This window comes from Mustela nivalis, assembly GCF_964662115.1.
Source record: "Mustela nivalis genome assembly, chromosome: 11".
Taxonomy (NCBI): domain Eukaryota; kingdom Metazoa; phylum Chordata; class Mammalia; order Carnivora; family Mustelidae; genus Mustela; species Mustela nivalis.
The window spans coordinates 47,341,723-47,362,661 of NC_139030.1; the positions used below are offsets into that span (position 1 = coordinate 47,341,723).

At 36.8% G+C, this 20,939-nt stretch overlaps 1 protein-coding gene across 3 annotated transcripts in view; it reads left to right on the forward strand.

Annotated features, from left to right (window-relative positions):
* SLC25A12 (solute carrier family 25 member 12) overlaps positions 1 to 20,939 on the forward strand; it is a 204,407-nt gene that overhangs the window by 132,620 nt on the left and 50,848 nt on the right. For 2 of the 3 annotated variants that reach the window (XM_082689158.1, XM_082689156.1), the window contains exons 5-6: positions 6,741 to 6,880; positions 19,958 to 20,104. In XM_082689158.1, coding sequence (XP_082545284.1) covers positions 6,741 to 6,880; positions 19,958 to 20,104 — 287 coding nt within the window. Of the gene's footprint in view, positions 1 to 3,045; positions 3,150 to 6,740; positions 6,881 to 19,957; positions 20,105 to 20,939 lie in introns of all 3 variants that reach the window. The other variant, XM_082689157.1, reaches the window with a different exon arrangement.

The window sequence follows — 20,939 nt, forward strand, 5'->3', positions numbered from 1 at the left end:
TTCTTGGGAAATACTTTGATACAAATATCTGCATTAGGGACAGCATACCGGTGGTTCTATCCTGTGTCCATTGTTTAAGAATTAGATTTCCCAAAACCAAATTGTGGTTTCTTTTGTCCCTCCTACCTTGGTATCTTGGTTCTTTGTGTATCCTCCATTTGCTTTTCCCAATTTTATTTTAAAAAACAAGTTGCTCAAGTCACTTCATCCAATAGAACAATGGAGACTCATGCTAGTGTTGATTAGTAGATTAATCAACTAATGAAATAGTTGATTTCAAATACATGTGTTTATGAACACATTTTTTTCATGCAAATGAAAGCTTGGAGTTATTAGATCCCAACTTTAGCATTTTAAAGATCTTTTGTTTTCCCCCAGACCATGATGTAAGACTTAGAATTTTAAGAAAATATAATTAAGATTAAAAGCCAAACAAATCACTTTCCATTGTTATAACACCTGATACGAACTAAAGAACATATAAATCCTCCAAAATTCTGTTTTCATTCTTCTGCTTCATAATCTAGAGATAGGAAGATTCTTAAGGAATAATACACAGCTGAATGTCCTTTCAACATTGTTCTTGGAGTCCCTGGCCAGCTGGATGGTTGTCTTGATGTTCACATATTTCCTAAGACTTTGACCATTTTCCTTTCCTGCCTTGCCTCCCTAGTTTTGAGGATCCATTTCAGACAAATTTTCTTAAATAAAAATTATAATAAAGGAGAAAAAGTTTAATTTTATATTCTTAGGAGGAAAAGCATTGAAAGTGTTACAAATGCCATTTAACAAGATTTCTAAGGCCTACTCATTACAGGCTGTTTTCAAGAGGACAGAATTTCAGCGTAAGGAAATAATTAACTTGGAGTTTATTTTTATAGGATTTTGGATCTGTGATAAAGGTCAGTTTTCATGTTTGTATCCACTTAATAAAATGAATTATGCTTATTTTTAAATAAATGCTAAAGTAAAAGGAAATTTTAGATCCATAATAACTCTAAATTCTTTTCAACTAAATGGCCTTATGTTTTCTGGTTTGGAACTTGTTTATATTTTCTCTTTGGCACATCAGGAGAGAAAGGTGGGAGAGAATATTGGATGTCAGGTGTAATAGAGTGGAGAAAACTGTTATGCCATTGATATCCTGTGGACTATGATGATGTTATCTGTGTATTTGTATATATTGTTCTCATCTATGCTTTTGTTTTTGTAGATACGTTTTTTAATACACATCAGATTAGATACTTAAACTGTGTGCATTTTTTAGAAGTATTTATATAAATACAACCTTTAACTTTGAGTGCTGGAAAATTTTTGTTTTATTTTTTTAAGTTTTAGAGATGCCTCTACTTTGCGGGAGAGGACTTATATTGAGACTTTGGTTATCCATTTCAGAATAGGCAAGCTCAGGAGAGGGTTCTGGAGTTTTTAAAAGAGTGAATACAACCATTAGTTGTTTCCTCTTTGTTCTTCCAATAAAGCTTCTAATGCATGCTGTGGATGATTACTTACTGGTTTGTGTATCTGTTACTGCCTGGTGTCATGAGCCTTGTAGAGTCTGCTGCATGCCTGGTGAGTGCTAGACACATTGCAAACTTGCCTTGGTCTCTCTGCCAGCCGCCAGCGTACTGGATATTCTGCTCGGTAGCATTAGGGTGAGGTAACCTACATAACCAGTATATACTACCTTGTGTTGTCAGTAGCTGTCATGCATTCGTCCCACATTTTAAAAATCAAAGCCTATTGCTTTAACAAAGATGTAATCCTTCTAAAAAAAACGAAACCCAAACTCCTATTGACTAATAAGTGAATATAAGATATAGAGTCTAAGTTTTCTACTGAAATCTCACCAACATTGTGTTCCAAACAGCTTGCCTAGGAATGGGAACTCTCCAAAGTAAATTTTTTTCAAGGGCCTACCTTCATCTCCCTACTGTAAAACCCTCAAAAAGCAGGGATTACTTTTGATTTTATACTGTGTTTCGTTGTCATTAGATACAAGAAATAAATATGTGTTCCATTTGTGCCTCTTTTTCCATGAAGGGAAGAACAGATTGGGTTTGGTTTACGCATTACCACGGCTGTTACTAAAGGTTCAGGAGGTGGAAATCTAGATATGAAAGATGTACCTTCTCTCACTGGAAACAAAGCTGTAGACTTGGAGTAATATGAAAATCTAATAGTAACAAATACCTACTTTAATCTGGTAAGAATTAGAGCTGCACTTGGATGTTCAGATTAAATCAGGAAGAATTTTGAGATTTCTTTCAGATACTGCAGAGATGGTAATATTAATACTCAAGGCTACTAGAGTAGCTTAGAATTAGAGACAAAAAAAAAAAAAAAAGGATATGCCATTTGGTGATAGACTCTTGAAGCATCTAGTTTCTTTAGTAATAGAAGCTCTTTAAACATAAACTATCCTTCCTGAGAAATGGACCTTCACATGTATTTGGCAGGAAGACTACTCTACTGGCTGATTGTCTGGTAGTCCCTTCTGGAGGTAGGTAAAGGGTTAATAGAAATAATTTCTTGCTTGGAAAAGCAGAGGAAGTCGCCTAGGAAAATAATGCCCTACCTGGAAGTAGAGCCTAGCAGTGTGGGACTGAGTCTATATGCTATATTGGTTGGGACTTTCTCTGCTAAGTTCCTGTTGTTGAACTTTTTGTTGTTGTTGTTTGTTTTCCTTTGTTTTCTTTTTTGGTCTCTTAGTTGTTCCTCTTCTTTCTCCCCAAGTTTTCCTTCACTGAAAAACTCTTTACTTCCACAAGTCTCACCATTGTTTTTGTTCAGTTATACACAAGGAATTCATTGTTTTTTTGGGAGTCCTTCTAAAAGCCTCTCTGACTTCACTTTAAGAACTGTGCAGGTGAAACTCAGCTATTGAGGACTTTTTTCCCCCCCTGACAATAAAAATGTTTGGTCTCCGAGCCTATTAAGTTGGAAGCAGTGGCTCCTGCTGGGCTGGAATCCTTGGAATCAGGATGTCGTTGGGCTGATGGTAGGTGGGCTGTGTCACAGGGCTGATGGCTTGTATACCTACAGGAGGAGTTCTCTGGCCACACCGTTGGTACAGCAGCTCCTTCCAGGCTCATTCATGGAACAGGCATGGTGGCAGTCTTGGAGAAGAGTGCCAGCCCCGGTCAGAGGTAATTTTGTACTGCAGAAAGGTGAACAAGACCAGTAGGAAGCCCCATAAGGACCAGGGGAGGGATGAGGGTGGATGAGATGGGGAGACATGGTGTGGGCTGCTGGGGAAATTAAAACCTCTATTAAGACATATTTACATGATATATATGCTTCAATGTGTGTTTCATCTAGTCCTATCATCATAAGTGACTGATACAGCTAAACTGACTAATGTTATACGTCTGTGAACATTTTTACTTAATCACAGTTGTCACCATTACCTGCCCTCGTTTCCTTTGAGCAAAGAGAACATAATGACAGGCGACTTTTGTGTCTGGCCCCAATTCCATTTTCAGAGGAATTATAAACCATCTCTTTCATAAGCCCATGCTCTGCAGGAAGTGAAAAAGTGGTCTATTGTTTTCTATATGTCAGAAAACGAATGGATTCCTATATCCCATAGCAAAACCGGGCTAGTATAAAACACTAGATCATGATCTTGCTGCCTAAGATGTGACTGTCATAGCTCTATCATCCAGGCCGGAGCTATGGCCACTGAAATAGCACTCCAAGGAGTGCTGCCTAGAGCCAAAGACCCTTGTTTGCCACTGGAAAGACGGGATTCTCTCTGGGGGGAAAACTTTCTGTGCAGTTTCAGTTAGTTGCCCTGGGAATATTTGAGATTATTGGGGTTCTCTTTCATGTCACACAGAACTTGATAAAATTGGGTAAGATAAAAACATCATCTCTTTGAGCTATTGTCTCACACAAGTAGAAACTCTCCAATTCTGGAGCTTTTGTATAACTTTTTTTTTTTTTTGGGGGGGGGTAAGTGTATCCTGGTAAAGTGGTGATTATGAATTGGACCTTAAAACAATAGTTGTACTAATTATTTTTGTAAGCTTCCTGAATTAGCCTTAGGCAGCTGGTAGTCAAAATAATAACAGAAGGGAAGTGGGACACATCAAGAGGTGCCAAAGTAGGTTGGAAATTTTGTTATTCCTAGTAACTATAGTTGTAGCCTGTGACATAGTTAAAATAATTAAAAGTGTCGGGAGGGGGTGGTTAATAAAATACAGCACATATTAGTGGTCATAATAAAACCACATACAAAGTGTGAGAAGTAGGAAATGTTGAAACAAGTACTCATGGAAAAGGACACTTCAATATTTGGGGAGATTACTATGAGTATTTTAAGCTACCATTTTAATTGTTTGAAAGATATTCCAATAGCTTATTTAGAGGTTGTTAGGAAGTTTACAAAACAGGACTTTAGTTAAAGTTTTTATTATGGAGCTTTTTTTGAGTGTAAGTCAGACATTGTAACTTTGGTTCATAAGTATCCATTTTGTGATTGTAGAAAACAGTTTCATAATTAAGTAAATTTTTGTAGTTTGAAAGCTTTTGAATCTTTGATTGTATTTGATTAGTTTCACACTAATATTCTAATATTTTCTGATCATATAAAGGGAATCCAGTTTTATTCCACCATTATATAAAACTTCTCTAGCATTATGTGCATTTCTTATCAACTCTTATAGTTGAGTTTTAGGACTTGGGACCTTTAAAATAAAGGTTATCATAAAGTAACTTATTCCCTTTCATACACTTAATATTTAAAATAAATATACATATATTAATTTATTCTCTTTTAAAAAATATTTTATTTATTCATTTGAGGGAGAATGAAAGAGAGAGCATGAGTGGGAAGAGGTTCAGAGGGAGAAGAGTCCTTGCTGAGCAGGGAGCCAGATGCAGGACTCAGTCCTGGGACTCTAGGATCATGACATGAGCTGAAGGCAGTCGCTCAACCAACTGAGCCACCCAGGCATCCATAACTTAAGTTATTCTTTTTGCTTTCCATTAATTTTTTCATGTTTCCTTAGTTTAACACTCAGACCTTAAATATAAGAAATCAATGTGATTAATTTGGGAGTAGAGCAGCTGGTTAATTAAAGATCATAAAAAATCTTCACTGATCTCCCATATTTAGCTCTAAATACTTTTTGTAACCCTTACTATTTTAACTATCTTACAAATTTTAGCATATTTTACAACTGTTAAAATTCCATGTAGGTTTAAGGGTGAACTTTTGTATTGATTAAAATCCAGGATCCCATGAATTGCTACTGAGTTAATTTTTTTTGTTTTTAGAAACAAAAACCCATATATTTCATATGGGTTTATGGAAGGTGAAAATAATTTAACATGGTTTGTAAACTCTGACACAGTGTTGCTAATTAGGCAAGAAATAAATGTTATATTCCATCTGAAAGGAAAGATGAGAATCCCTTCTCCCCAGTGACATCCAATGCCTTCTTCCAACTTCCTGATAGCTGTGACCTATTCAGAGCTGTTACATTGAGTCCAGACTGGTAGGATTTCCAGTTCTGGATTCTTCCACCTTCTTATTCTCCCAATAGCAATGCTTTTATCAAGAAAAAAAGGTATATAAAACTAAAGGGAATCCATTAAATCATTTACAATGTGAGATTGGTATCTTATTCAAAGAATTTGCAGAAATTAGAGAAAAGAGCATAGTTGGAGATTATAAAACATTAAACTTCTACTAATTAGTAAAATTGATAGCTATGGATGGTAAAACACTTCCACTAATACAATTGGCATAAACTTGAAAATAATTTTTGTTCTTAAGACATCAGTAAAACAGGCTTCCTGCTTTCTTAACTTTGCTAATGATTCTTTTTTCCTTTCCTTTCTTTTTTTTTTTTTTTTTGGCATGAGCTTCTAAATTAGGCTATCCAGTCTATGCTTGTTAAAGTACCAGTCATTCGTGAATTGACTTTTATTCTAAGTGTAGAACTGTGTAAGAAAGTGACTGACGTTGTTAGTGCATGAAGACAAGCTGTCAGAGGGTTTTGGTTGTATGTTACACAGCTTGACTGGTTCCTATCTAAAAGTTAGTGTACTGTGTTTAGTCCTTCTTTATTTAAACGTGAATCACTAATTTCACTTATCTTAAAATATTTTTAATAGCTGGGACTAATAATCATGCTTTTTATGGGGATTTTGAAGCTTTGTGTCAAGACCATATTTTTGACAATATCAGAAGCTTTTAATAAGGTGCTTGCTGCTGAGCTAATGATATGCTTTTGGTAGTATTTCTTATACCTATCTTCAATAGACATTCAGGCTAGTGTGAATGTAATAATCAAGCCTCAATCAAACCATACTTAGTATGACAAATATTGCATTATACTATAATTTAGGTATTCATGCTTCTGATAAAGGGCTTAATTCGACTCCTTGAGGAATCGGGAAAACACTATTGATTTTTTACTGGAATGCAAAGTAGCAGCCATTTGTAGTGCAAGATATAAATCACTTCCTAATTAAAATAAAATCAGGAGAAATTAAGAATCTCATGGCCTTATATGTAATGGTACACAATCTTAAGTGTAAAATTATATTTTGTATCAATTGTGTTCCTGTGCATGGGTTTCTGGGCACAAAAGATTTTGCAGCTAATCTTAATAGAAGCAGATAATATTGACTTGAAATTTCTCTTAATTTCTTTCTGTAGGAACATTGCAGTGGACTGAACTACTTACTCCAGATATAATTTATTTATTTTTGTTTTCCCTTTTAAGAAAATGTCAAAGAAATATTTGGACAAACTATTATTCATCATCATATCCCTTTTAACTGGGACTGTGAATTTATCCGACTGCATTTTGGGCATAATCGGAAGAAGCATCTTAACTACACAGAATTCACACAGTTTCTCCAGGTGAGCTTAGTTTTCATAACTGGTATAAATACATGTTATTTCTCCTCCACTTCCTTCCTTTTTAGTTTTATTACCAAAAATAGCAATTCCTTGTGGCATTATACACCCATTTTTCATTTCCCATTCCCAGAGGCAACTTTTTAAAACTCCTTTAATTATTTCTTTCAGTGATTACTTCCATAGCTTTTTTTTTTTTTCCATAGCTTTAAATAATAAACTCACATTGGCACTTCTACTGTTTTAAAATCTCTTTTTTTAATTGAAGTATAGTTCACACACAATGTTAAATTAGTTTCAGGTATACAACATGGTGATTGCCTATTCTGTGCTCACCACAAGTGTACCTACTAACTGTCCTTATACAATGCTGTTGTAGTACCGGGCTTTATATTCCCTATGCAGTGCCTTTCATCTCTGACTTATTCATGCCATAAATAGAAACCCGTACACCCCTCTTTCCTTCACCCATTTTGCCCATCCCCCACATGCTTCACCTATGACAACCACTAGTTCTCTGTATTTATGGGTCTGTTTCGGCTTTGTTCATTTGTTTTATTTTTTAGATTCCACATATAAGTAAAATCATATGGTATTTGTCTTTGACTTATTTCAGTTAGCATAATACCCTCTAGGTCTGTCACTACTGCTTTAAATGGCAGGATCTCATTTTTTTTCATGGCTAAGTAACATTCCATTGTATGTATATACCACATCTTCCTTATTCATGTATCAAGGGATACTTGGGTTGCTTCCAGGTATCTTGGCTATTGTAAATAAAGTTGCAATAAACATAGGGGTTCACATATCTTTTCAAATTAGTGTTTTCATTTTCTTTGGGTAAATACCAAGTAGTGGAATTATTGGATTGTATGGTGCTTCTGTCTTTAATTATTGCCAGGAGGCTCCATGCTCTGGAGCTGCAGCAATTTGCATTCCCACCAACAGAGCCTAAGGGTTCCCTTTCTCCACAGTGGCTGCAGCAATTTGCATTCCCACCAACAGAGCCTAAGGGTTCCCTTTCTCCACATCCTCAACAATACTTGTGATTTCTTATGTTTCTAATACTAGCCATTCTACTAGATGTGAGGTAATATCTCATTGTGTGTGTGTGTGTTTTAAAGAGTTATTTATTTATTTTAGAGAGAGAGCGTGGTGGGATAGAGGGACAGAGGGAGAAAGTGAGAGTGTCGTAAGCAGACTCTGAGCTGAGCAGAGCCCAACACAGGGCTCAATCCCATGACCCTGAGATCACAACCTGAATTGAAACCAAGAGTTGGATGCTTAATGGACTGTGTTGGCCATGTAGATGTTGTCTTGGAAAAATGTCTGTTCATCTCCCCTGCCTGTTTTTCTGCAAATATTTTCTTCCATTAACTACATTGTCTTTTTCTTTTGCTGATGGTTTCCTTTGCTGTGCAAAAGCTTTTTATTTTGGTGTAGTCCCAACAGTTTACTTTTGATTTTGTTTCCCTTGCCTCAGGAGACACATTTAGAGAAATGTTGCTAAGGCCAATGTCAGTGAGATTCCTGCCTATGTTTTCTCCTAGGGGTTCCATGGTCTCAGGTCTTATATTTAGGTTTTTAATCCATTTTAAGTTTATTTTTGTGTGTGGTGTAAGGAAGTGGTCCATTGTCATTCTTTTGCATAGTTTTGTCCAGTTTCCTAGCACCATTTATAGAAAAGACTGTCTTTTCCTCATTATATATTCTTTCCTGTTTTGTTGTACATTAATTGACTGTATAATTGTGGGTTCATTTCTACGCTCTCTGTTCTGTTTCATTGATCTATGTGTATTTTTGTGCCAGTACCACACTGTTTTGATTACTAGAGCTTTGTAGTATATCTTGAAATCTGGGACTGTCATACCTCCAGCTTTATTATTCTTTCTCAAGATCGCATGGCTATATGGGGTCTTCTGTGGTTTTGTACTCTACTTTAAAAATGTTCACTTTTAGGTATTTTTCATTGAATTTGAACTGTGGAAGATTAGGAGCTGATTCTTTCACCCCCTCTCTCTATCCCACAGACTTGGATACTTTTTGTCTCCATCACCCATATAATTATGTTATGATTCTGCTTAGATCAATAATCATATTTTAATTACGATAATTTTATAAATACTATGCATGACTAAAATGATTACTTTTCTTAGGATTTCTAGTTCTTCTTATTTGTTTAGTTTTCTATGTATTAATGCTAATTCATTCTTAAATTTTGCCTCAGTTATTAACATCTCATTTTAATATATTTACAACATTAGGTATTCATTCTATCAACTTTGTCTTTTTGGAGCTCTCTAGGAGCTTTTTCTTTTTTAAAAAATCCAGGTAAAATTCACTTAACATAAAATTAACCATGTAAAAGTGCATGATTTAGTAGCATTTAGTACAATCCACAGTGTTGTGCAACAAACCTTTCATTACCAGAAAAACCCCTCTGTACTCATTAAGCAGTCACTCCTCATTCCTGTTTCTCCTCAGCTCCTGGCAGCCACCAAACTACCTTCGCCTCTGTGGATTTACTTCCTCTGCATAGTGCATATGCGGTAGCCACCCCCCCATTATTTACAGTTTTGCTTTTTGCAGTCTCAGTGTACCTGCGGTCAGCCGCGGTCCAGAAGCAGATAATCCCCCTTCAGATGTATCATCAGAAGTTCAGTAGTAGCCTAATGCTATGTCACAATGCTGACACCATTCACCTAACTTCATCTTATCACTTAGGCATTTTATCTCCTCAAGTTATCACAAGAAGAAGGGTGAGTAAAGTACCGTAAGATATTTGAAGAGGACAAGAGAGAAAGAGACCACATTCACATAGCTTTTATTGCAATGTAATGTTATAATTATTCTGTTTTATTATTATTTTAGTGATTACTGTTAATCTCTTACTATGTCCAATTTAGGAATTAAACTTCATTGTATGTATGTATGTATGTATGGGAAAAAAACAGTATATATAGGTTTTGGTTCTATGTGCAGGGTCAGGCATCCATTTAGGGGTCTTAGATAAAGACCCATGGATAAAGGAGGACCACTGCTGGTGGAATTATACAATATGACTTTTTATGTCTGAACTTTTCTCACTTTGCATAATGTTTTCAAGGATTATCCATGTTGTAGCATGTATTACTACCTTACTCCTTTTTACAGTTGAATAATATTCCATTGTATACATATACAATATTTTGTCTGTCCATTCATTCGTTGATGGACACTTGGGCTGTTCTCGCCTCACCTTTTGGCACTTGTGAACATTGGAGTACATGTATTTGTTTGAATACCTGTTTCCAAATCTTTTGAGTATAGCACTAGATATGAAATTGCTGTCACGTAATTTTATCTTTAACCTTTTGAAGAATTGCCAGACTGTTTTCCACAGTCCCTGCACCATTTCCTTGGAACTTTCTGACCTGCTTCATGGTTGCACGCTGGCGTTTGTACTTTTTGCGTAGCTGTCAGTGTGTCAGTCTGTTATCTACCTTCACCATGGGAAATCCATTTTTTTTTCTTTTATGTTGACTCTCCTGTTTTTTGTATTCCATCTCTTCCTTTATTATGGTTTACTTCCTCTTTTTGGTGGAATGCTTCCTGCAAGGGCTTCTTGAGGAAAGTAAAATAATTTTTTTTGTGAGACTTTCCATATCTGAAAAACTCTGCACTGTTTACACTTAGTATGATTGGGTATAGAATTCTTTTTTTTTTTTTTTAAGATTTTATTTAGTTATTAGAGAAGGATTGAAAGAGGGGCAGGAAGGAGAAGCACTCCCCACTGAGCAGGGAGCCAATGTGGGGCTGGATCCCAGGACTCTGGGATCATGACCTGAGCCTTAATCAGATGCTTAACTGACTGAGCCACCCAGGTGCCTGACTGGGTATAGAATTCTACTAGGAATTATTTTCCTCCTAATTTTGAAAACATTTCTCTTTTATTTTCTTGCTTCCTGTTTTGACACTGAAAAATCCAGTGCCATTCTCATTCTTGATTCTGTTTTGAAACATTTATTCACTCTGGAAGGTTTTTTTTTCCCCTTTTCTTCAGTATGTTGAAATTTCATGATGATATTCCTTGGTGCAGGGCATTCAGTGGGCTCTTGAATTAGAAAACTTTTGTCCCTCAATTCTTGAAAATATTCTTTTTTTTTTCTTAAGATTTTATTTATTTATTTGACAGAGAGAGAGAGAGATCACAAGTATGCAGAGAGGCAGGCAGAGAGAGAGGGAAGCAAGCTCCCTGCTAAGCAGAGAGCCTGATGTGGGGCTCGATCCCAGGATCCAGAGATCATAACCTGAGCCCAAGGCAGAGGCTTAACCCACTGAGCCACTCAAGCACCCCTTGAAAATATTCTCATTACTTTTCTTATTTATTTTCTTTCTTTCCTTTAATATGGTTAGCATATTAAATGTATGATTTAGTTTTTTCTGCTCTTCTACTTTTGGACATTTTATTAAGTTCTAATTTTTGTTACATTTCAAATTTTCAGTTAAAAAGAACTGAATATTCCTTTCTGAATATTCCTTTTTAAAAAATAGCATATTCTTTTTTCATGAATGTGCTATACTTTTCCCTTCTCCAAAGATATTGAAGGCAGGTGTTTTCTTCCTTCCCCTGCGAAATGTCTGTTTTCTCCAAGTTTCTTTTTCTTTGTTTGTGTTTCTTTGTTTGGCTTTACTCATGTCTGATTTTCTTTGGACTTCTGCTCATATTTAAGATTAAGGCTTATTGAGTTCATGGTACTACTTATTAACGCTTGATCTTATTGTAAAGTTCACTGACTGGGCTGTTCTTTTGGGGTCCCTCTAATGTCTGTCTGCTCAGGTCTTTTCTTTAGCATGCCACCTGGAATATTCAATCTGACATTCTGGTTGCTGAATGAATGAGAGAGGAGGGCTGGAGGTCTCAACATTCAGTATGGAGTATGGAGATGAACTTTCTTTCTTTTTTTTTTTTAAGACTTTATTTATTTATTTGACAGAGATCACAAATAGGCAGAGAGGCAGGCAGAGAGAGAGAGAGAGAGAGAGAGAGAAGCAGGCTCCCTGCTGAGCAGAGAGCCGGATGCGGGGCTCGATCCCAGGACCCTGGGATCATGACCTGAGCCGAAGGCAGAGGCTTTAACCCACTGAGCCACCCAGGTGCCCGGAGATGGACTTTCATTGACTTACCTCTTTTCAACTGCACCTGGTCTCCCATAGTCTGAAGACCCTCTGTTACATTCTCAAGGCAGTGAACCTCTAGTTTTCTCCCAGGCTTGGGAAAGGGCAGAATCCTGGCTACAGTGAAGCAATGCAGGTGACTAACTGCATTTTAAACAGACTTCCCTCTAAACCTCCTATCTGTAGTTCCAATTTCACTGTCACTTCTGAGGATACTAGTGTAGCCAATTCCTGAGTGTTTTGGGGGTCTTGGATTAGGGGTCTTAGTCATTGAATTGCTTTTTGATTTTTTCCATGTCCAGTTTTCTTGAGTCTGCTTATCTGTCACTTGCCTTTCTGCTCTCTAATCTTAAAAATGTAGTTGCTATCTTCTTTTCTGTTCTCTTTGTCCTTGAGTGTCTGTTTTTAGTTCCTTTTCTGTGATTTTAGCAAAGAGTAGAGTTTTAGAAGACCCCAGAGTTACAATACTAGTCATTCTCATTCACTGCCACAGTTTCTGAAGCTCAGCTGTTTTCATCTCATAGTTAGATGAAATATATTTTAACATGAGCATAACTTCGTTTTTTTACCCTTTCCTTCAGTTCCCCTATCCACACTTGAAATCTGAAAGCGGACTTGTTTTATTTTTTATTTATTAGAGTATCTTTATCTTTTAAGATTGAAGTGTCATTTTAGAGTATTTTAGGTATTTTATCTTTTATAAGCCTAGGATATTGTTTTTCTTTATGTGCATGATCACAGTTTGAACACTATATCCTGTAGGTGTGGTTGTTTGTAGAACCTAGTGCTTGTTCTAACACTTGCACATTTAGTGCCTATCCGACTGACACTGTAAAATGTGCAAACCGGAAATGTTGAAAATATTATTTATTTGAGACATGATTATTTAAAAAAGGAAATGATCCCTGAAACTAAGACTACACTATACAAATTTGAATTTAAATAAAATCTTGAAAGAAAAAAAAAATAAAATTAAGAAGGAAATGTTCTTCCAACTCGTGTTTTTTAAGGTTTCTCTAAAGATGGTTTGTTCTTGTCATTGGTTCCCTCACATTTATTAAGGAATATCTAATTCTACCCTGATATATTACTTATACTACATAAACTGGAGAGCTTTAGATAGGAACCTTCTTTTTTCCCCTTTTGTTTTGTTTCTCATTTGAAGTCATTAATGTTAATTTTTTAACCTTTTTATTTTGAAAGACTTTAAGTATATTTAAAAATAGAACAGTGTAATGAATTTCCATGTACCCATCAACCAGCTTTAGCAGTTATTAACTGTTGGCCAGTCTTATTTTGTCTATAGTCTCCACTGTACTTCCTCCTGGACCATTTGGAAGCCAGTCTGATACCCTCTACAGTTTCATCTGTGATACGTTTCCTATGTATTTTTAAAAGATACTTAGGAGTCCTCCATTTGTTAACCTAATGGAAAACAAAAAATCTATCCTTCCATCCTTACTCTTGCAATGAAGATTCTGCTTTGTCTTTATTTTTTTTATTTTTATTTTTTTTTTTTAAAGATTTTGTTTATTCATTTGACAGACAAAGATCACAAGTAGGCAGAGAGGCAGACAGAGAGGAGGAAGCAGGCTCCCCGCCAAGCAGAGAGCCCGATGCGGGGCTCTATTCCAGGACCCTGGGATCATGACCTGAGCCGAAGGCAGAGGCCTTAACCCACTGAGCCACCCAGGCGCCCCTCTGCTTTGTCTTTAATATAAAGGTCCACATTTTCTCTAGTACCGAGTGTCATTAATAAGGCTTCATTGTGTCCATATTTCTGAGAGACAAAGACTTATAGATGGAGAAGACAAAGACTTGACAAAAACATAAAGAAGGTGGAAAAAAGGAGAAGTGAGGAAGGCAAAGCATATCAGACATGGAGTGGACCTGTGTCTATTTCTGATGCTACTTAGGAATACTCTTTCTGTGTGGGATACTTCCAAGAGTATTTTAAGGTTGGAATGAAGACCTAAAATTCCTGTTTCATTTGAGTGATATGGTTGGAGGTGATAGGAAGGAACAGAGTGAGTAGGGGAATGAAGAAAGTAGAAGAGGACAGAATTCACAAATATGTGGAGATTATACAACACATTCCTGAATAATTGATAATCATAGAACGAATCAAAAGGAAAATCAAAAAGTGTCATGAGACAAATGAAAATGAAAACACAACATACCAAAATGTATGAGAAGCAGCAAAAGCAATTCTAAGAGGGAAGTTTATAGTAATAAACACCGACATTGAGAAAAAATTAAGAATCTCCCTTTACATCTCAAGGAGCTAGAAGAAGAATAAACTAAGGCCAAAGTTGGCAGAAGGAAGAAAATAACAAAAGTCAAGGCAGAAAAAAAGGAAATATAATAACTAGAGACACAATAGAAAAGATCAATAAAACTGAGAACTGTATTTTTTTAAGATAAACAAAATTGACAGATGTTTAGATTGAGGAAAAAAAGAAATGAAAGAGACATAAATGATAAAAGAAATACCAAGGATCATAAGAAACTACTTTGAATATTTCTATGCCAACAAATGAGATAACCTAGAAGACATGGATAAATTCCTAAAAACATATATCCTACCAATTCTGAATCATGAAGAAATAAAAAATCTAAACAGACCAATTACTAGCAAGAAGGTTGAGTCAGTAATTAAAAAACCTCCCAAAAGGGGCGCCTGGGTGGCTCAGTGAGTTAAAGCCTCTGCCTTGGGCTCAGGTCATGACCCCAAGCTCCTGGGATGGAGCCCCCGAATCCTGTCCGGCTCTCTGCTCAGCAGGGAGCCTACTTCTTCCTCTGTCTCTGCCTACATGTGATCTATCTCTGTCAAATAAATTAAAACAAAAACAAAAAAAACAACAACAACCAAACCAAAACAAAACAAAACAAAAAACCTCCCAAAAAGACAACTATAAGATCAGATGGCTTTCCTGGTGAATACTACCAAACATCTAAAGAAGAGGTAATACCAGTCTTTCTCAGACTCTTCCAAAAAGTAGACGAGGAGGGTAAACTTCTTCCAAATTCACTTTACAAGACCAGTGTTAACCCTGATACCAAAGCCAGACAAGGACTCTGCAAGAAAAGAAAACTACAGGTCAGTATTCCGGATGAAGATAGATACAGATAGCCTCAACACAATATTAGTAAATAGAATTTTAAATATTTTAAAAAATTATTTATTTACTTGACAGAGAGAGCACAAGTAGGCAGAGTAGCAGGCAGAGGGAGAAGGAGAAGCAGGCTCTCTGCTGAGCAGGGAGCCTGGTGGAAGACTTGATCCCAGGACCCTGGGATCATGACCTGAGCCTAAGGCAGACACTTAACTGGACCACCCAGGTGCCCAGTAAACTGAATTTAATAGTACATAAAAAGAAGCATACACCATGATAAAGTTTGCTGGAATGCTAGGAGAATTCATCATATGTAAATCATTACATGTGGTATACCATATTAACAAGATAAAGAATAAAATCACATGATCATCTCTATAGATACAGATACACATTTGACAAAATTCAATATCCTTTCATGATAAAAATGCTTAGCAACTTAGCTGTAGATGGAGCATCCCTCAACATAATAAAGCATATACTTGACAAGCCCATAACTCACATCATGCTCAGCAGTGAGAAGCTAAGAGCTTTTAAGATCAGGAAAAAGACAAGGATGTCCACTCTTACTACTTTTATTTTAAAAAGTACAGGAAGCTTTAGCCAGAGCAATTAGTCTAGAAAAAGAAATAAAAGACATCCAAATTAGAATGGAAGAAATGAAATTGTCCCTTTTTGCAGATGCCATGATATATATAGAAAAACCTAAAAAAAGTACACACACATACACAGTGTTAGCACTGATAAATGGCTTCAGGAAAGTATTAGGGTGCAAAATCAAGATACAAAACCAGTTGCATTTCTATACATTAACAGTGAACTATTAAAAAGAGAAATTAAGAGAATCCCATTTGTAGAACATCAAAAAAAATCAACTACTTAGCAATAAATTTAACCAAGAAAGTGAAAAATCTGGTCACTGAAAACTAAGCCACTGATGAAAGAAGTTGAAGACACAAATAAATGGAAAAATAATTGTGTTCATTTATTCAAAGAATTAATATTGTTAAAATGTACATACTATCCAAAGTGATATGTGGATTCAACACAGTCACTATCAAATTCCAATGGTACTTTTTTTTTTTTAATAAGATTAACCAATAGCTGTTGGCTTTTCTTTTTTTTAAGATTTTTTTTTTTTTTTTTTAATTTGACAGAGGGAGAGAGAGATCACAGGCAGGCAGAGAGAAAGAGGGGGAAGCAGTTCCCTACTGAGCAGAAAGCCCAATGCAGGGCTCGATCCCAGGACCTGAGATCATGACCTGAGCCGAAGGCAGAGGTTTAACCCACTGAGCCACCCAGGTGCCCCTCCAATGGTACTTTTTAACAGAACTAGAGAAACAGTCATAAAATTTGTATGGAACCACAAAAGACCCCACAGAGCCAAAGCAATTTTGAGAAGAACAAAGCTGGAGACCTCACACTTTCACTATAGTATGAGGATATAGTACTCAAAACAGTATGGTTTTGTCAAAAGACCAGCACATAGATAAATGGAACAAAATAGCTCTGAAATGAACCCATGCATATATGGTCAATTTCTGACAAAAGAGTTAAGAATACACAATGGAGGAAGGGTAGTGTTTTTAATAAACAGTGTTGGAAAAACTGGATGTCCGCATGCAAAAGAATGAAACTGAACTCTTATCTTATACCATACACCAAAAAAACCTCAAAATGAATTAAAAACTTGAGCATAAGACCTGAAACTTTAAACTCTTAGAAGAAAACATAGTAGGTAATTTCCTTGCCTTCAGTCTTGGCAATGGTTTTTTTTTTTTAAGATTTTTTTTTTTTTTAATTTATTTGTCAGAGAGAGACAGAGGGAGAGAGAGCGAACACAGGCAGACAGAATGGCAGGCAGAGGCAGAGGGAGAAGCAGACTCCCTGCCGAGCAAGGAGCCCGATGTGGGACTCGATCCCAGGACACTGGGATCATGACCTGAGCCGAAGGCAGCTGCTTAACCCACTGAGCCACTTGCCGTGGCAACTGAGCCAATTGCCAGGCGTCCCTTGGCATTGATTTTTAAAATTTGACACCAAAAGCAAAGGCAGAAAAAGCAAAAACAAGTAGGATAACATCAACATGAAAAGCTGCACAGTAAAGAAATCAGTCGACAAAATGAAAAGGCAACCACTGGAATGGGAGAAAATATTTGCAAACCACATATCTGATAAGGGATTAATATCTAAAATATACAAGGAACTTATACAACTCAATTACATACATATATACATAAAAATAAAAATTGGCAAGGGACCTGAATAGTCATTTTCCCAAGGAAGACATACAAATGGCCAAGAGGTATAGGAGAAGTTTTCAATCTCACTAATGATCAGAGATACGCAAATTAAAACCACAATGAGATGTTACTTCATATTTGATAGGCTGTCTATTATCAAAGGACCGGAGACAACAAATGCTGGCAAGGATGTGCAAAAAAGGGAACCCTTGTACATTGTTGGTGGCAATGTAAACAGGTACAGCCACTATGGAAAACAGTTTAGAGGCTCATCAAGAAATTAAAAATAGAACCACCTTATGATCCAGCAGTCCCACTTCTGGATATGTATCCAAAGAGGAAAAAAAGTCACTATTTCAAAGAGGTAGTTGTACTCCCGTGTTTATTGTAGCATTATCACAGTAGCCACGGTATGGAAGCAACCTAAGTGTCCATTGGCGGATAAATGGATAAAGAAATTGTGTGTGTGTGTACGCACATACACAGACACACACACTAGAATAGCATTCACTCGAAAAAAAGAAGGAAGTCCTGTCCTTTGCAATAACTTAGATGAACTTGGGGGACATTACACTATGTGAAACAAGCCAGACAGAGAAAGCCCTATTACAGGATAGCATTTCTATGTAGAATCTTAAAAAAAAAAAAAAAAAAAAAAAAAAAAAGTTGAACACATAGTAACACAAAGTAGAATAGTGGTTGTCAGGGGCTCATTGAGGAGTGGGGTGGTAAGAGAAAGCAGGAGAAACTGGAAAAAGGTCACAAACTTTCAATTATAACATGAGGAAGGTCTGAGGATGTACAGTGTGTCATGTGACTATGAATAATACTGTGTTGTATAATTGAAATTTTTTCAATAGACTGTTTAGAGAGGTGGGAGAGGGGCAGACTCCACCCTGTGAGTGGAGCCCAACACAGGCTCAATCTCAGGACCCTTCGGTCACAATCTGAACTGAAATCAAGAGTTGGACACTTAACCCACTGCATCACCTATATAATTGAAATTTGCCAAGAGAGTAGAACTTGAGGGGTCTCATAAAAAAGATAACTATGTGCGGTAATGGATGTGTTACTTAACATGGCAAGATTCCTTTCACAGTGTATGCATATATCAAATCATGTTTCACACTTTAAATATATTATGATTTTGTTAATTTTATCTCAATAGATATTTTAACATTTTTTTAAAAAGTAGAAGAGAGGGAAAAGAAAACTTTGTCAAATCATGCTGGTTGTTAATTTTGTACTTACCAGTTGAGTTTCGGCTCTCCACTCCTGTTGCTCTTTTCAAGGAAATCCAAACATTTAGATGTTTGATGATAGGTGTTACAATGTTTAGATGTTTTCCTCAGGGTTATCATCTAATTTTTTAAAGTTATGACTATTGAAAGATTTAGTAGTTTTCATATACTTGTCTCTAGCCTGCCAACCTGTTAAGAAAAAATATTTTAGAAACTTGTTTTATTTCTGGGATGCCTGGGTGGCTCAGTTGGTTAAGCATCTGCCTTCAGCTCAGGTCATGATCCCGCTTCTCCCTCTGCCGGCCGCTCCCCCTGCTTGTACGCTCTCTCCCTCACACAAATAATTAAATAAAATATTTTTAAAAACAATGAAAAAACTTGTTCTGTTGGAGAGAGAGATAATGAGCAAATGTATTGCTTCTTTTAGAGGAGGAGGCAAGCACTCTCTTATATGTGAATTTGGTGATTATGGTCAAACCACACATTCCTCAGTTTTCATTTGAGCACCTGCAAATAGAAAAGATGTCCTTTGGGGTGCCTGGGTGGATCAGTTAGTGGAGTGTCTGCCTTAGACTCGGGTCATGATCCCAGGGTCCTGAGATCGAGCCCCCACACCAGGCTCTCTGCTTACTGGGGAATCTGCTTTTGCCTCTCACTCTCCCTCTTCCTCTGTGTGCGCGTGCTCTCTTTCTCTCAAATAAATAAAATCTTAAAAAAGAAAGATGTCCCTTTAAAGAAAATTAGAGAAGTAAGTTATATAACATTAAATATTACAGCCTGTCATCTAGAGCATATTGAACATAGCCTACTTCTTGCTTGATCTAATATTCATTTAATTGTAGTTGTCCAAATGTATATTAATTATTCCAAAGGTAACCTTATCCATAATATTTTATAAATGTTGTTAAAGCTTAATTCCTGTGCATGGAAATGGGAACTATTTTCATATTTACTTACAGTGCTGTGGAGTCCAGTGTGTATAATATTAAAGCCAAGATATGGATTTTTTAAAAAGATATTATTTATTTATTTGACAGAGAAAGAGATCACAAGTAGGCAGAGAGGTAGGCAGAGAGAGAGGGGGGCAGCAGGCCCCCTGCCGAGCAGAGAGCCAGATTCGGGGCTTGATCCCAGGACTCTGAGATCATGACCTGAGCCCAAGGCAGAGGCCTAACCCTCTGAGTCACCCAGGAACCCCAAGACATGAATGTTTACAATAAATTAAACATCTTTTAATGTTTAATGGTGTCCTTCCTCTTCAAAACATGCAATTGGGATGTGCTTTGACCTATCTAATGTCCTATTTCCAACTTTTCTCTCTAGGAGCTACAACTGGAACATGCAAGACAAGCCTTTGCACTGAAAGACAAAAGCAAAAGTGGCATGATTTCCGGTTTGGATTTCAGTGACATCATGGTTACCATTCGGTCTCACATGCTTACTCCCTTCGTGGAAGAGAACTTAGTTTCAGTAAGTAGAAAACAAGTGCTCCATTTTCTGTTTCTTTAAAAATTTTGAACCGTTGGGTCCCCGGCTTGCCTCTGTGGACCCATTGGAGTCTCAACTATTCTAACCTTATGTTTGGTTACAGAAGGTAAACTGGTATGTGTGAGGGAGGTGGGGGTGATGGTGAATTTCCCCAGATCATAGCTTTCTCAGAGCCACCATCTTGCTTTCATGTATTTCCAAATTGTTTATCTCCATTTATAGAGTCCAACCAAAGAAAACAAGGAGTTTGTAGACAAGGGTGTGCAATTACTTTTTCCAGTGGCAGTACCTTTCCCAGACACTACTGCCTTCACTTTGGCCTCTTTCCATCCCACCAGGCTCCCAAAGCCTTGCTATAAAGATGGCTCCTTCCTCTGTTGCCTGCAGGGTGCTGTTTGCTAGAGGAATCATCACTGGCCTCTACACTGTTTTAATAACCATGGCCGAGGCAGAAGGTATGGAGGAAATACGTGGGCATCAGCCTCTGTGGCTCCCTCCTCTCTCTGCCCCTTCACCTGTGCATTCGGTCTGCATGGACCAGATGGGTTTTTTTTTGTTTTGTTTTGTTTTTCTGTTTTTGTTCTGTCAAACTGCTAATCTCAACAAGTAACCATCTGGACCATAGCAAACTGATGTCATTCACTTCCTCACAAAGAGTGGTGAAACCTTCCTCACTTACCAGTTTTCTTGTTCATGCATTGTACTTACGTATAAGTTTTTGATTGCTGCTTGTTTTAAATGGAGGGAAGCCAGTGAGTACTTTTATTGTTTCAGCTGAAGATCATTATCCCTGATTTAGACCAGGGTAGAAAGATCA